This window comes from Anolis sagrei, chromosome 5 (genome assembly GCF_037176765.1).
Source record: "Anolis sagrei isolate rAnoSag1 chromosome 5, rAnoSag1.mat, whole genome shotgun sequence".
Classification (NCBI taxonomy): domain Eukaryota; kingdom Metazoa; phylum Chordata; class Lepidosauria; order Squamata; family Dactyloidae; genus Anolis; species Anolis sagrei.
In genome coordinates, this window is record NC_090025.1 from 168300134 (window position 1) to 168317582 (window position 17449).

General features: G+C 38.0%; 1 protein-coding gene across 1 annotated transcript in view; it reads left to right on the forward strand.

Annotated features, from left to right (window-relative positions):
- Nucleotides 1–17449, forward strand: part of LARGE1 (LARGE xylosyl- and glucuronyltransferase 1) — a 388170-nt gene that overhangs the window by 102288 nt on the left and 268433 nt on the right. Inside the window, exon 2 of the mRNA XM_060776947.2 lies at nt 3795–3981. Coding sequence (XP_060632930.2) covers nt 3876–3981 — 106 coding nt within the window. The 5' untranslated portion in view covers nt 3795–3875. The remainder of the gene's footprint in view (nt 1–3794; nt 3982–17449) is intronic.

A 17449-nucleotide genomic window follows, 5' to 3' on the forward strand; every position in this document is an offset into this window, starting at 1 on the left:
AAAGGTTTTATCTCAGGTCCCATACCATTGCAGACATGTTTGGTGAGGACAAGAGAAAGAGAACATTCTTAGTGATTGCTCCTGGTTTGTGGAATTCAGAGGTTGTAAAGTCTGTTGAAAACTAAGAAAATTGGGTTTATATATCTGTGGAAAGTCCAGGGTGGGAGAAAGAACTCTTGTCTGTTGGAGCTAGGTGTGAATGTTTCAATTGGCCACCTTGATTAGCATTTGATGGACTGACAGTTTTTAGGTGTGCCTTCTTATTACCTGGGGGATTCTTTGTTGAGGGGTGATTAGCTGTTCCTGATGGTGTCTTCTCTGGAGTTCCCCAGTGTGTGAGTTTTGTTCTTTATTTACTGTTATAGTTTTAGAGTTTTTAAATATTGGTAGCCAGATTTTTTTCATTTTCATGGTTTCTTCCTTTCTGTTGAAATTGTCCACATGCTTGTGGATTTCAATGGATTATCTGTGTAGCCTGACATGGTAGTTGTTAGAGTGGTCCAGCATTTGTGTTCTCAAATAATATGCCATGTCCAATTTGGTTCATCAGGTGCTCTGCTATGACTGACTTCTCTGGTTGAAGTAGTCTGCAGTGCCTTTCATGTTCCTTGATTCGTGTTTGGGTGCTTTGTTTGGTGGTCCCTATGTAGAATTGTCCACAGCTGCATGGTATACGGTAGACTCCTGCAGAGATGAGAGGATCCCTCTTGTACTTTGCTGAACGTAGCATTTGTTGGATTTTCTCAGTGGGTCTGTAGATTGTTTGTATGTTTTGTTTCATCATTAGCTTCTCTCCTCTCCTTTCGTTTTGCCAGCAAGCAAACATCTTTTAATTCAGGCAGGACTTGGGGTTATAATTCATGTGTCAGATAGTGGTTTTAATGAAGTTGTTGCTATTTTTATCTGAGTTTTATATGGTTTTAACTTTGTGTTTTCATCTAGATGTTTAACTGTTTCAACACTTCTGTGCAAATAATTGCTTAGCTATAACTTGTTTTTAATTGCTTTTAAGCAGCCTGTATTGAGAAAAATGTAGCATATACATCAAATAAATAAGGAAGTAGTGCACTTGCTGAAGATACAACTTCCTCTGTATCATTTTGCCTTGCTAAACCCATCTTTTCAATGAAGCAATCACTTTTATATCTTCCCAGCTTTCAAGTACATTTAACAATAATGAATACATGTTGTTTGAACGGAATATTGCAGTATTCAGTGAAATAATTTTGAAATCAGATCCATTACATCAGCCAGAAGACATTTCTAATGTTAGAACATTATTTATTAAATAAAAACCCAATGATTTAGCTTCTTTTTGGATTATTGTTTTTTAAGCAAAATAACATGACAATCCCATTTCATGATTACAATACTATAGGGAAGAATGACTTCATGGGAATTGATTTCAGGAATTGATTTCGAAAACTCCTCCTAGATATTCATCCTCTTGCTCAGCATCTTTTAACATCAATGTTTGTTATTGGTTTAGATTCCTAAAAAATGGATACAAACATTGCTGTTATCTACTAGTACTACCACCCTACTATGGTTTTTACCAAGATAGTATGAAAGGACCTGAGAAAAGACCAACTTTTTAGCCCTGTTTCTGAACACTTCCTATCTATTTCTAGGTTCACTGAAAAAATGCTCTTTCTCTCAGTTATGGATGCCATGGGCCTTATCTATTCAGTTCATAGTATTATCATAGGTTTATAATATGCCATTCTGGTGTGATTAATATCAAATACTATGTCATTTATGCCAATGATACTGTTGACACTAACATCAAATCTCTAGAGATTTCCAAAGTATCTTCTTCTTCAGCTTGGTGTCTCTGTGTACTGTGTGATTCCCTGCCCAACAGCATCAAGATTCACCAGCCCAACAACATAGAGATTTCACCCAGGAATCATGAGTTATGTCAAAAGCATCAACCCCAAATATCAGCAGGGAACTCGGACAACAGTCTGAGTTCAAGCCCAGTAAGTCCAAATGAGAGGCAAATGAGAGGCAAACAATCATTGGGTAATACAGCAGAGAAGCCAAGTGTCTTTTCCAAGGTTGAGAGCCATAGACTAGAGAGCCCAAAGTTAAATTGGAATATGAAAGCCAAAGTCCAAGGGTAACGCCAGAGTTCAGGAATACAGGATGGCAGGAGTCCAAGGTCATGGCTTCAAGCACTGACATTGCAACCCCACAACAAGTTGCACATTTTTGCTCCTTTAATGCTAGATATTCAGATGTTCCCTATTGCTGGCTCATTTCTTTGCTAATCTCAAGGATCTGTGAAACAGAGGCTTCTCCCTTAACAGATCCATGAAAGCTGGGACTTTTTTTCTGCCTGCTCAAAGAAGCTTGCTTGAACTTGCTCTGCAGGCTAAGAAGTTGTAGCTACTTCCATGGGTTCTACTTCAAAGCTTGGCTGAGAGAGGTGTTGAAGGGCTGACCCTTCAACCAGCATCTCCTCAGACTTGTTATTTGAGTTTTCCATGAATATGATTCAGTTAATATTCTCCAATACAATATATTAGTACTTCAGCCATCCACTATAGGGAGGAAATACCAGTTTTCTTTCATACTTCAGAAATGCTTGTTCCAGTTGAAAACAGAGCCTGAAGATGGGAAATCCCCTTCCCATTTCCCTCTGTCCTCTCCAGTTAGTAATCCGATTTTCCAGTGTGTTAAAACACATGCAGGTTTTTTTTGGATCATGGTCCTAATCATGCCATTGGCCAACTTTGTTTCACATTTTACAATAATTCTGGCTCAGTCCATGCCCTTGACCCCAACTTCTCAGTAAATCAAGAATCTTCACAGGATACAAGGGTACGATGCCTCTTTCTTTTTCCAGCATCCAAGCCCATTATTGGAGAAATTTCCTACAACAAAAGAGGGGGAATGTCGACAAGTAGTGTCATCTTGATATCACAAAAGTTTTAAGACCTCTACATATATTGCACAGAAACAAATGAGGTTTCAGTGATGCACACAGTTTTGTGTTGCATTTCTGTACATCTTTATTTCTAACATAAACATTAAGGAGGGCATCCTTAATACATTATATTTTTAGGGGTACAGCTTACACTGAAGACATGTAAGATATACCCCTAAAATATAATGTATTAAGGACGCCCTCAAAAGGTTCTTTTGCTCTCATTTGCCATTTTTTATAGCTTTTTGGATTTTCCATTTTCAGCTGGTATGCCTGCTGCTCTTTGGAAGCAAAGGCTGCAGAACAGGTGGTCCCGTTTTATCTACCTAGGAATACCACCTGTGCAGAGACATCAAGGAGAATGGGGTTTTATTTCATTTTCAAAGAGTAGCATAAAATTGTTGCTTTTTCATAAAATGTATGTCGTGTGTGTAGCTGATATGATATGATACTCTGTTGATTTATGCTCTTTTATGATGCTTCTAAGGCACTCATTTATTGTTTTTGACATTTTACAGAATGCTGAAATTGGGACTGTTTCTTTTTTTAAAAAAATTGCAGTGTGCATGGCCTATTTTTACATTCGTTTTGCAGAGGCATTGGAGGAGTCTGTGTCAGGCTGCATATGCCCTGCCAAATAATGCAGTTTGAACTGCATTGAACTGCATTAATGGGTCTATACTGACCATATAATGCAGTTTGAACTGTATTGAACTGCATTAATTGGTCTATACTGACTATATAATGCCGTTCAAACTGAATTATTTGTCTGTATAGATCCAGCCTACTTTGGCAGAGCTGGAGAGACAGTAGTAACAAGATATTGAACTACATATATCAAGATTCCTTCTCTTTCTTTCAGACAGTAATATGTGGGAGACTGTGGACTCCATGCTTCCAACATAGGAACAGGTCGAAGTCGGGAATCTCCACTTCTGAGAGAATGCTGGGAATCTGCAGAGGGCGACGGAAATTCCTGGCTGCCTCTCTGACTCTACTCTTTGTTCCTGCTATAACTTGGATTTACCTGTTTGCTGGAAGCTTTGAAGGTAAGAAAGAAAAGACTGCTTCTTTTTAACGGAGTCTAGATTCTGGTGTGTTTGGGGATTTCCACTGATGACACTTCATATCTAGAAGGTTTTGGACAGATGGGATGAAGCTCTGATTTCCCATTTTTTCCCACCCCTTTTAGGTAAGGGGATGAAGGAACAATCTGGGCAAAGCTGTTTCTATACAGTGGCATTTTCACTACAGTATCTGTATTTCAGATCTCCCAACTGTTTTCTTTCCTGTGCTTATGCTTGCTTTGAGGCTAAATCACAATTCATTTATTTGCACCATAGCTGATTTATCTCAAATTGAAGATTTAGAACAATGTTTGTTGTAACTCACTACTGTATAAGATTTTGAAAGAAAGCTTTATAACCATACCCCCCCCCCAATTCTTTAAAAAAGTAATTACACCTTAAAGCGGTCCCCTGCAGAGCTGCGAGAGGGCGTTAAGAACTTGTGGCACTGTTGGAAGAAAACGCCGTGCATTTCAGACATGGTGCTTAAGAGTTACCTTTCTATTTTCAGCAATTTGAAAGAGAATGACTGGGATTTTTTCCTGATTACCATAATTTATTTGGACTGTGTGCTTTAAAAAGTTCAGAAATGCAACTATGGTGTTGTTGCCTGTGGCATACATTGAAACCTAGGTATGAAGTTTTCTAATTGCTTGCTGCAAATCTACTTACTTTTTGGAACCTTTCTATTATTCCCAGAACTAAAACCTGTATAGTATTTCTTTTATATTTAAAATCATTTAATAAAATTTGATATTGTCAGAAACAAGTTCCAGGAAATAGTGAAGTGTAGAGTAATATTGTTCAGGAAGACTGCTGGTCACCCTTTCATGGTATTCTGTTCTATTTCCCTACTTCTGCGTATTTTAGAGCAGATCGTCTAGATAAACATAGACATACACTTAGTAGATATGTATTTTTTTGCTTATTTCATTCTTGAAATAAAGTATTCAAAAAGTAATCACAGAGTAGGATTTGTTTTGTGAAATAGTCACATGTGAGATTTTGCACAGAAAACAGCAGTTTCTGTATGGAAAATGTATAAAGGGAAAAGAGATAGCATGCCTATATTAAAAAAAATTCATGGAAATGTCTTGATTAATAGTTTCTAATTAGCTCTTGTTTTCTAGTTACAAATGGATTAGGTTAGCATTGTATCTTGAAATATTAAAAGTTTGTTGTAGCTCTCCTTGTTTTCATTTCATCACTTTACTCATGGAATCATAGAATCATAGAGCTGGAAGAGACCTCGTGGGCCATCCAGTCCAACCCCCTGCCAAGAAGCAGGAACATCGCATTCAAAGCACCCTCGACAGATGGCCATCCAGCCTCTGTTTAAAAGTCTCTAAAGAAGGAGCCTCCACCACACTCCGGGGCAGAGAGTTCCACTGCTGAACACCTCTCACAGTCAGGAAGTTCTTCCTAATGTTCAGATGGAATTTCCTTTCTTGTAGTTTGAAGCCATTGTTCCAGATTCTAGTCTCCAGGGCAGCAGAAAATAAGCTTGCTCCCTCCTCCCTATGACTTCCTCTCACATATTTATACATGGCTATCATGTCTCCTCTCAGCCTTCTTTTCTTCAGGCTAAACATGCCCAGCACTTTACTCTGATGAGAATATTATATGGATTTGAAACCCAAATAGGCTGTTATCTGATAAACAAGAAATAGTTATCCTGAGACTTGCAGAAGTACAATAAAATAAAATAAAAATGTAATAGGGGAGACGGGAAGCATGTTGCTTCCTGTTAGTCTTTGCATCACCAAGACTGTTGCTCAGCTGAATAATTCTTTACTAAAAGGTATGAAATTGTTACCATCTGCAAAGAAGTGAAATGTCTCTCAGTATGAAGTTTTCTGGTTTTTAGGCCTGGTCTAATAATTACATCATGTTAGTGAACTGTTGGCCATTCAGCTCTTTAAGACGGAAACTTCATAATCCTTAATCATTGGCCATATCCCCCCCCCCCCAAAAAAAAAAGATCCTAAAATATCTGGAAAGGTTCTTTCACCATTCTTTACAGCAGACTCCCCCAACCTGATATCCTGCAGAAGCTATGGGTTTTTAAAAAATCTGATCTGAGGAATGCTGGAAATTGTAGACTGGAGGCTAGGTTTCACATCATACAAGTATAGCACTGTGATTCCACTTTAACCATCATTGTTCCATCCTATGGAAGTTAGGACGTTAGTATTTAGAAATAGTGCCTCACCAGATTACAAATCTCATGATTCAACAGAATGTAACTGGCAATTAAAGCTGAATCATGATGCTACTGCTATGTCGTGTGAAAGGGACCCCATTTGTAGAAAATCAGATCACAATTAATCTAGCCGTATGTGAAATAAAGGATGTTAAGGATGTTAAGGAAATGATGTGTTACTTGCATATTTCATTCCCTTTTGACATTATTATTGCAGTGGTAGATATGAGCTTATGCAGATGAGTTTCTGGTTAATTACAACTGAAGTGTAAAATAAAATCACTGCATGAATGTGTACTATAGTTTAATAAAGCTGGGAAAGGCAAAACCACACTACTTGGAATCATGTTGATGTCTACTTGCTGAAAAGCAGAACTTGGAAAAGTTACTTTTACTACATCTTCTAGATATCTGATTTTCCAAATATCTCATGGAAAAGGTTCAATTTCCCCACATGTTTACTCTAAAAATAATTGCATCTATTAGATGTAATCTTCCATATGGGAGACTGTGTCATTTTGTTCTCTTTTTAAATAATTCACCAGCAGCAAAGAGGCGAATAAAAAAGATATTTGGCCAGGTTTTCCTCTTGTGGATATTCCAAAGTATGGCTTTGTGGTTTAAGGGCTCAGTGCTAGAATATGTTTTTGGGATGCAAAAATGCAGACGATCTTAGGTTGAATCCTTTTCTGATGCCACCAGGTAAAGTTGGGAAGGACCTCTGTCTGAAGCTACCAGTGAACTCCTTCAAGGTGATGTTATGCTAAACTGACCACAGTCTGTATGAATCTGTAATGAAACCAGGCCAGCATTTCTGTACATCTTCTGGTTTATGTTCATGCCCGTAAATTTAAATATACCATCAGGCATACACTTTCACTGGCTTTAGGACAGCAGACCCAATGAAAGTGAAAACCGCAAATACAAAAATACATTTTTATCAGATAGGGAATACCTCTCTAGGAATCCCTAGGTCTTCCAGCATGACTCTATGGTCAGTGTCCACTGGACCTAAAGGACCCAGAAATTCCTAGAGATGTGTTCTGTCTAGGAATCTCTACCTTCTTCAGCGCAACCCTATGGTCACCCTCCAGCAGAAGTTAACCACAGGGTCAACTGAAGAACTTGGAGATTATTAGAGAACACATCTTTTTTTTGCAAATAATCAAATCCACAGAAGATAAGCCTACAAATATGGAGGGCCAACTATGTAACCTTGGCAGCACCTAGTTTTCACAGAAAACCCTTTGAAAAGGGACTGAAAACAGGCCTGCAGTCCATACCCTTTCTGTCCACATTACTTTCCAGCTGTTTTTCTCTTCTACTTTATCAACTGGGGAGGTGAATTTAATTCAGAGCCCCCAGCTTAGTATATAGATTAACTGCCCATTAGAATTTATTGACTCTGCCTTAGTTTTCAAGTATATTTTATGTTGACAGGCTCTGATTTGGCATTCTCAGCCTTTTCCACTTTTTATTGCAGTCGCGGTTGAAGATTTTTTGTTCTTGTTTTTTGCAGATGGGAGGATTTAAATTTTCCCAGTTTACAGTTCAGTATCTCAAAACCCAAAGGAAATGAAGCCATCTCATCTGTTTAGCTAGCATCTTGAAAGACAAAACCAATACTAAAGCATGAAAAAGAGAATGAAGTTTGTTCCCTAGTGCATAAATAAGCAATATTTGAATGAGCAGTGATTTGGAAGGAAAATTGGTTTTTGTCAAACTGAAAGTGGATCTGAGAACCCTCCAAAAGACTGAAAAACTGATAACCAGAGAACTTATTCTTCCTCCACCTTTTCAATACCTGGCTCTCTGCTTATTTTGGAAATCAACTGCCAATGGCTGGAACTTCTTAGAATTGAAACCTAAAATATGCATACAGCCAGTCCCAAAGGTACGAACAAGATAGGTTCTGTAGGTTTGATCTTCAGCTGAATTTGTTTGTAAGTCAGGACAGGTACATTTTTTTCAGTGTAACTCTGGAGATAATAATTATTTATTAATTAATTTATTAATTATTTTATTAATTTATTTCTGGACCGCTCTCTCTCTCCAAGGGGTTTGCAGACAGAAAAAATCAAACATTAAATGCCCTAAATAAATGCAGCACATCAAAAAATAATAAAAATAGTGCATATTAATAACAGTGAACCTATAACAAAAGAACTAATCATCAAGAGGGAATCAAAATTGAAATAATTCAATAGGGCATGATAGCACTAATAACATGAATTAACAAAAAGACAGAAACCCTAAAAACAATTAAAATACATTTAAAGTGGCTATCACATGTGTTTATTTAAAGTGTATCATAACAGCTATTAGGTATAAGTTAGTTAGACAGTGGTCCAATGGAATTAATTTAAAGTGTCCAAGTCCTCCTCCTCTCCATATGCTAAAGTGCATAAGTGCATCTTCAGGAGTTTTTTAAAGGAAAGGAGGGTAGGAGCCATTTTTATTTTTTGAGGCAGGGAGTTCCAGAGATGGGGATTGATCACAGAGAAGGCCCCCTCTCTCTTGCCCACCAGTCATGCTTGAGACAGAGGTGGGACCGAGAGCAGGGCCTCCTCTGGTGACCACAGTGCACAAGATGGCCTATATAAGGAGATGCAGTTGGACAAATAGCCTGGACCTGAACTGTTTAGGGCTTTATAGGTAATGACCAGCACCTTGTATTTAGTGGAGCTGCTGTAGCATGGTTTTGGTTCTCTCACTGTATGGAGCCCTAGTTAGTAACCTGGCTATGGAAAAAGAAAATGAAGGTAAACTGTCATTTCTAGATGTCCTAGTCATCCGTTAACCAGATCAACAACTGGGTTACACAGTTTATAGAAAACCTACACACACATATTGATACCTACATAAAAACTCCAACCATCACCCAAGTCAAAAAAGAAGCACCATTAAAGCCCTGGCAGACCATGCAAAAAGTATCTGTGAACCCCACCTCCTCCAAGATGAACTGAACCACCTAAACTGGGCATTACAGGCCAATGGAAACACCACCTCAGACATCAGAAGAGCTGCAAGACTGAGAACAAGCCATGAGAGTAAAGACAAAGATCCACCCAGGGGAAAAGTGTTCTTGCCATACATCAAAGTAACCATTGAATGCATAGGAAAGCTGATGAGGAAGCACAACATACAAGCTATCTACAGACCCACTAAGAAAATCAAACAAATGCTACATTCAGCAAAAGACAAGAGGGGAACTCCAGACAAGAAACAATCTGGAACACCTAATCATGTCTCAAGAAATGAATTTCCCAGGCAGTAACAAGCCACACCTAAAAACTGTCAGGCCATCAAATACTAATCAAGGTGGCCAATTGAAACATTCACACCTAGCTCCAACAGACAAGAGTTCTTTCTTCTACCCTGGACCTTCCACAGATATATAAACCCAATTCTCCTAGTTTCCAACAAACCTCACAACCTCTGAGGATGCTTGCCACAGATGCAGGCAAAATGTAAGGAGAGAATGCTTCTAGAACATGGCCATACAGCCTGAAAAATGTACAGCAACCCACTTTCTCGCCAAACCTTGTTTCTACAACAAGCCCAATGTTTTTCAAAATTCAATTATCACAGGGACAGAAAGTGTGGTGAAATCTTCTGAAGAGGGGCAAAGTCAGTAACACAAACACCACAGGGGTGTTAACCCTTCCCTATGCTATCCAAAGCTTTAAAAATGCATATTTGGCTGAAGTTGCACTTAAAAAATGAACCTGTTCTAACTTACAAATTCAGCTTAAGAACAAACTTGTCTTGTTCATAACTCTGGGACTGTCTGTGCTAGAAAAACGAACTAAAAATTTAAATAACTGAATGCAGGCCTACCCAGACTTTACAGAAATTTGATGTCCTATTTTTACCTATAGTAATCATTATAGGAACATGTGGAAGCAAGATCCATATTTGGAATAGTGCACTTAGATAAATGCTAATTTCGGATGATCCTCTATTTTTTATATTCTGTATTTTTAATATTTATATAGTCTACATACAATTATATTGCCTTTACCTTGTTTATTTTGAATTTCTACTTTATTATTGTATTTTATTACATGTTATTAAATTAAATTTTAAAAAGCAATTCTCATGTCCACTTTCAGTAGAATTTGAACTTCTCAGAGCTCTTAAAATAGGGAACTATTTTTTCGAAAAAGGTCAGATATCAGATTGAACAATTTTAAATAGCCATTTAATATTACGTATAACTGTTCATGCAAATAAGACTTTAATTTCATTGCTTAATAATATCTGTATATTTGGTTCATCAAATAAAGCGTGCAATTAATTTATAATGAAATTACATTTGTTTTATGGATTAAGAATGGAAAGTGTTTATCCTTTTAAATTTAAGCATCACAAGTATATGATGACAAAATAAAAATACAAAGTAAATTTAATAATTTATGTTTAAATTATCAGTGTCACACAGGGTGCTTTGATACTTACTCAGATAACATTAGCTGAACTCAGCCTTGCAGATAGTTATGAACAACTCATTATTCATAATATTTTATACCACCAGGGAACTCAGGGCAGTACCTACTGTTATCTTCTCAGCACAACCCCACCATTCAGTCACTAGAGTGCTATAAAGTAGATTAAGTTAAGAAATAAGCCTGACGTTTCCCAAAGAAGAGTGCAAAGTGACATTTCCCAAAGAGCTGGACAACCAATGAGAAACAAAGTTTTCCCAAGGCTTTTCGAATGATCTATCCAAACCAGCTGTCCCTTCTTCTGCCTGGACACTTCGCCATACCATTATGCCCAACATTTGTATTGCTTCATTTTGCACTCTTCTTTCTGCCAGAGTTTAGAGAAATTAATCTTTGGGGATTAAAACGCACTGAAAATAACAGCTAACATAGCTAGCAGTCATATTAGCTGTGGGAACCTGGGAACTGTAGTGCAAAAATGTAATTTCTTCATGCTCTGCTCTCTATCCACCTGGATAATCACTTTAAAAAAGCAACAGGCAGCCAGGTCTTTCCATCATGAGAAGAAAGCTGTAGTGGTCAAGAGATGAAAGAAAACTATCTGGCACAGATCAAGTAAGGAAAGAAGCAATAGTACATCTGGACAAGCATGGTGAAAGAACCACATTTGGTCATAATGGTGTCTGTAACAGATTATCATTTGGCATTTAGTATGGGGACAATTTGAGATTTCAGTGTGCACATTGTTAGTCCTATGTCGGTTTATTGGCCTAAGAGCAACTGCTAAGAGGCACAGAACAAACAAAGTGCACAGCCTTCAATCAACTCCAAAGCTTTGAAGTGGCACATTTATTGTTACTTTCTAGAAAAGTAGCAGACTACAAAACCTATGAAGATAAATGCTTTTGAACTGTGGTATTGGAGGAAAGTTCTGAGAGTGCCTTGGACTGCAAGAAGATCCAACCAATCCATCCTAGAGGAAATAAAACCCGACTGCTCATTGGAAGGAAGGATAGTAGAGGCAAAGATGAAGTACTTTGACCACATAATGACAAGACAGGAAAGCTTAGAGAAGACAATTATGCTGGGGAAAATGGAAGGAAAAAGGAAGAGGGGCTAACCAAGGGCAAGATGGATGGATGGTATCCTCACAGTGACTGGCTTGACCCTGAAGGAGCTGGGGGAGGTGACGGCCAACAGGGAGCTCTGGTGTGGGCTGGTCCATGAGGTTACGAAGAGTTGGAAGCGACTGAACAAATAAACAACAACAACAACAAAACCTATGTACAAGAATATTCACAGACGCATCTTCCCTGTTCCCTGGACATTGCTGGAAGACTCCGGAGTTGTTATCTCTATTCTGGAATGTGTGACGAAACAGGAACTGTCCAAAGCTACACTATAGGCATAAATCAAAAGCTTTGTGCATTTAAACCTCGCACAGCATTATATTTCTACACTGAACACAGAGAGTTTAAACTATATGCAATATTTCATCTCAGTTAAACAACAATACTGACATCCTCTAACTGAAGGGTTGCAATCTGGAACAGCCTTTACAAGTGATAAGACCTAGAAGACTAGGGAAGAAGCCTACCCTTCAGGCTGATCAGGGGATTTTGCATTCACTTATAAGGTCCTGGGACTTATGTGGGGATATCCTCAATTTGTCTTCCAGTAGGGCCCCATCTACCCTGGCCATTTAGGGCACTGTGAGTGTGGGTCAACACATGTGGGCTGATTGAGCTTAATCCAGGGAAAGCTGCTTCCTGTGACTGCATCCCAGGTTAAAAAACACAGGGTTTGGCCTGTGCCCTACACCAGGATTTGGGCTTTCTTCACCAGGTTTTGGGTTTTCCCCTGGAACTGGCAGTGCAGAAACCCACCTGGTTGCTATGTGGAACCAACTGTGGGTATTCTGACAGGCTTCTGAACTCCCCAGGCTCAGGTGGATTTCCTCCCTCACTCCTTCCAGAGTCTGTTACCAATCTCATGGTATGGAACCCTTGGTGATTTGCTGTGCAGCTCAGGAGTTTTGCCCAAGAAAAAAGTCGAGAAGGTAGTCTAGGTGGTGCACCTGGACTCGGTTGGTTCTGCAATAGATTGTTCTCCTTTTCTGTGCCTTTCAGGTGTAATTGTTGTATATTCTCATGCATAAGTCAGAGCCAAAAGTACGGATTTTGTCATGACCTGTGGATACGTTGAGGGTCCTTCTGTGGAGAGAGGAAAGCACCAATGTGGTCTCCAGTAGTTAGCCAACCCCAGGTGTCATTTCCACAAACAGGCATTCGAAAAGGCCAAAAGAAGTGTCACAGCAGACTGTAGAGGGACTAGTGATCCTCTTTAATTCTCCCAGGGTGGATTAAGTTCTTGCCTTTACCATTCTATGTAGAGAAGGGTATGTTTCCTTGTTTGATAAGAGTTAGGGTACATACACACATTGTCACATGGATGCGTGTACTGGTTCTTTTCTATTAATTTTGGACTAAAATTTCTAGACTTAACCATGAGTATATAGAGTACATTATATAGGATATAGGTCAAATAAAGGATCCTTATTTTACCCAACTTTCTGTGTCTGGTTTCATTCCTCCATTGTTGTTCATCAGTCTGTTTCTCAGATTAGTGGATGTCTCTGATTAAAACTTTCTTCAGTCATGTTTGCTGAGATGATTTGTTAACCTATAAATTGAACATTTCCCATAGAAGCCTGAAATGTGAACAACTTTGTAGAATTTCACTTCTTTCTGGCAGTCCACTTCAAAGACTGATTTTTAAGGTATGAGTCCCAAAGGAAATATTTTAAGATCACAGGGTATTGTATATGAGCTAGAGTACAAATTTCTGTTTCATGTTTGGTTTCCAGAAGCCTTAGCAAAAGTTATTTGAGTTTTTGCCAGTTTGCAGACAAGTGAGTAAATCTACAAGTTCACTTAAATGGGAAAGCATATTTCATGTATATTTTAAATTTAAAATGATACCAAATTGCACTTTTTGGTGCAAATATCTTCCATGTTGTACAAATGTTTTGTATCACAACTTATTTGAAATCTAGTAGAATTTGACACTAATTAAAATACTTAATATATGATAGCTTCTTAGAAACAATAATGGGAGCAAGGTAATAAGAAATTATAAATTAACTTTAATGATGACCCAGAATGGCCTTGGAATATGACCTGGACTAGGTGATTTTAATTGTTGTTTTAATGTTATGTTTTAATTAGATGTTTTTGATGTTTTGTTTATCTATTGATGTATGTAAACATGCGGTACTGAATTATTGTCTTTGTAAAGCTGCCTTGAGTCACCCTCAGGGTTGGGAAAAGTGAGATACAAGTGTGGAAAATAAATAAATAAATAAATATGATGTATCAGCAGTTCTGGGCTGTAACCTATTTTTCTCTTCATGGCTCTGGTGTGGGCATTGCATTGGTGGTAGGTTGTTGAGCCATGGAGACCATTCAGCTCTTGAGGGATTTTCAATATAGGGGAATTGGTTCATTATGAAAAAAATGCTAAAAGGAATTAACTCTATATCCACTTTATATATTTAGGGTTTTTAAAATATATTTTCTAGCTATAGTATGTAATTTGACTTTCTTCTTATCCAGAGAGCCTTGGTTATAGAACACCATAAAAATATCATGAATCAAAAATGAATGAGTTAACTCCCCTGGCATTTTTGAGAATACATCCTTGCCATCTCCATTTTCTAGTGCCAGTGATAATGAAGATCTTAAAGTCAATGTCACAAAGATATCAATTCCCCTCTTCCTCACAGAAGGAAAAGAGGATGTTTTGCTTATTTTCAGGGACTAGGCAGTCTTCTGCACCATATTCTTGTCATAGTTTAAGAATGATCTGGGATGAAAATCAACTGAACCCACTATCCAAAATGGTCTCCCTTGTATCTAAGGATGGGGTGTTGTCTAATCCAGTTTGGATTTCTGCCCCTATAAAACAGCAGAATTGATTGTTGATTTCGGATGGGATTTCTTTCATTCTGTATCCCAATATTAGACTTTACATTAGTGAATAAGTTGTTAGTATTGTTTTGTTTTGAAGTATGTAACTTACTATGTACCAACTTTGCACCAACTATATAGGTTCCATACACACAGTATATCAGAAAGAATATACTAGCCTTTTATATTTCCTGTATTTTCTTCCCTATCCTCTTAACACATGTGTGTGTGCAAGCATATGCACCAAATTTTGGCAGCTGTCACTTGAGCAGATATCTGTGGGATGTTCAATAACCTGGCTCCATAGACTCATTTCAGTGGTTTCACTTCTTTTTATTTCTTCTTTCATTCTTGCTGAATCTCTTCACTGCTGGTTGTAAGTGAAGACCACTGTCAAGAAAAAGGAAGGGGGAATGTCTTTCCTTTGTGCAAAACTGTCTCTTCAGCTGATGGGTTGTGGTTATTTTTTGCTGAAGCTGAATAAATTAAATTAGGTCATGGCCACAGCTAGAAGTTGCCTACAAACAAAAAAAAAAACAAACCCTTACCTTTTAAGCATTTTACATAGAATATGTTCTGCTGAGTCTCTGTGCAGGAAAACAAAAGGAGAGTCATTAAAGACTTTTGGTTGGGGTTCTTGTTTTTCTCATGAAGCTCTAACTAGACATATATTGACTATACTACTACAGCGAACAACACAAGCAAGCAATTTGTTCTGGTTTACTTTTAAATCCATTACAGGATTTACACTTACTATTTAAATAAATCAAGGCTGTCCATCTTCTTTTTGCATATGACTTTGGTTTAATGGAGATGACACAAGCTTTTTATGAAAAATAGATTTCAAAATTGAAAGCTAGCTTTTAAAATAGTTGCCCTCACTCATTTCCATTTCCTCCATGGTGTGAATTTCCTTGCCTTGCCTTAATCCATGAGTCCTCAAACTTTTTAAACAGAGGGCCAGTTCACAGTCCCTCAAACTGTTGGAGGGCCAGATTATAATTGGAAAAACAACAAGAATGAATTCCTATGCACACTGCAATATCTTATTTTTAGTTCAAAAACACTTTAAAACAATACAATAATTAAAATGAAGAACAATTTTAACAAATATAAACTTATTAGTATTTCAATGAGAAGTGTGCCTGCTCTTGGCTGATGAGATAGGAGTGTTGTTGTTGTGTGCTTTCACGTCACTTCAGACTTAGGCTGACCCAGAGCAAGGGCCGGGTAAATGACCTTGGAGGGCCGTATCTGGCCCCTGGGCCATAGTTTCAGGACCCCTATCTTAATCCCTCAGATTTATCCATAGTTTAGCATTGTACCTACAGATACCTAAACCATGGTTCACTGAAATTCATCTGTGACTGATTGAGAGAGAAGTTGGCTACCAGCTTAGTTATATGTATCCATGTGATAATGGAACTGGATTCGTTACCTCACAATAAATGAGAGTCCAGAGATTCCCCTAGTTAAAAAGCAAGTCATACAGAGCCTGTGATATGCAACAAAATGTGCTTATTGTACTCTATCCATTTTAATGAAAAATCACCCTGTTCCTTTCAATGTATGTAACCAATGAATTAAATTAATGTAGTGAGCAACACGGCCCCTATGCAAAAAAGACTAGTAGATAATTTCAAACCCAAGTATAAAGTATGCAGTTCCAAAAATATTTGTGTCATTCAAAACTCATTTAATGCAGCCGTTATATAAGTTAGATGATGTAAAACAAGGCTATGAAAATGTCAATGGTAAAGTGGATAATAAGCATGCATCAAGCATGATCATTTCCCCATTGTCTATAGGGTACTTTCCCTATAGACTCAACTCTGTTAATCAGGGATGGAGAATAAGACTCGTCTGAGGCCTCCAGAGCCTCTGTTTTCTGTAAAGAATAATCTGCAGATAGCTCTAAACAGCAGCAAACTGTGGCTTGCTCCTCCAGACCCCTTCTCCAAGACCCCAAACACTCCCATCCCAAAAATAGGAAGTGATACCACATTGCTTTCAGTCTCATTTTACAATAGTGGTGCAGCCTACTGGAGATCCAAAGGAATGAAATGTAGCTGCCAGCCTTGTGTAGCTGCACAATTCTTTCACCTTTCCATACACCATACTGTCTGACTGATCCTTCTATTCTAATTCCTATGACATGAGGATTATTTACTATGTGGTCTCTTTCTGATATTGTCTCTGTCCCAAATGTATCTTGATATTTCCAAGCTGAAGATACTCAATCTAGAACATACCTTCACTTTTCTGACATGTCATTTGAAGGTGATAACGTTATGCTAATGATAGACATATCAAAATAAGATATAATGTGGCATTGGCCAGAGTGCATTTCCCTCTCGTTTTTCCTTGTTTGCTTTTGATTTCTAAAAAATCACACTCTAAATCAGTGTGTCAAACTTTTGGCCCTCCAAGTGCTTTGAGCTTCAGTGGCCAGAATTCTAGGCCATTGGCCAAGCTGGCTAAGGCTTCTGAGAATTGGAGGACAAAAACAGCTGGAGGGCCAAAGGTTTGACACCTTTGCTTTGTGAAGCTTTGTTATAATTTATTGTGCTTCTTGCATAAAACTGGGATGCTTTTGTATTAATACGGTCATATTCCCAGTATTTGGAAAAGGCACAGGTGTGCTGAAAAATATGTGCTCTGTATGCAAATTATAGTTGCATTACATTTTGTAGCTTTGTCCTCTTCCTTAAATATTCTTGTGGATGTTTATGACATCATAGTTTCACATTAAAAGAGCAGAGAATAAATGTTTTCCTGAGGTTGATATCTGATCTACAAGACATAGTGTGGGGATCCATTGTGCCTCTGTG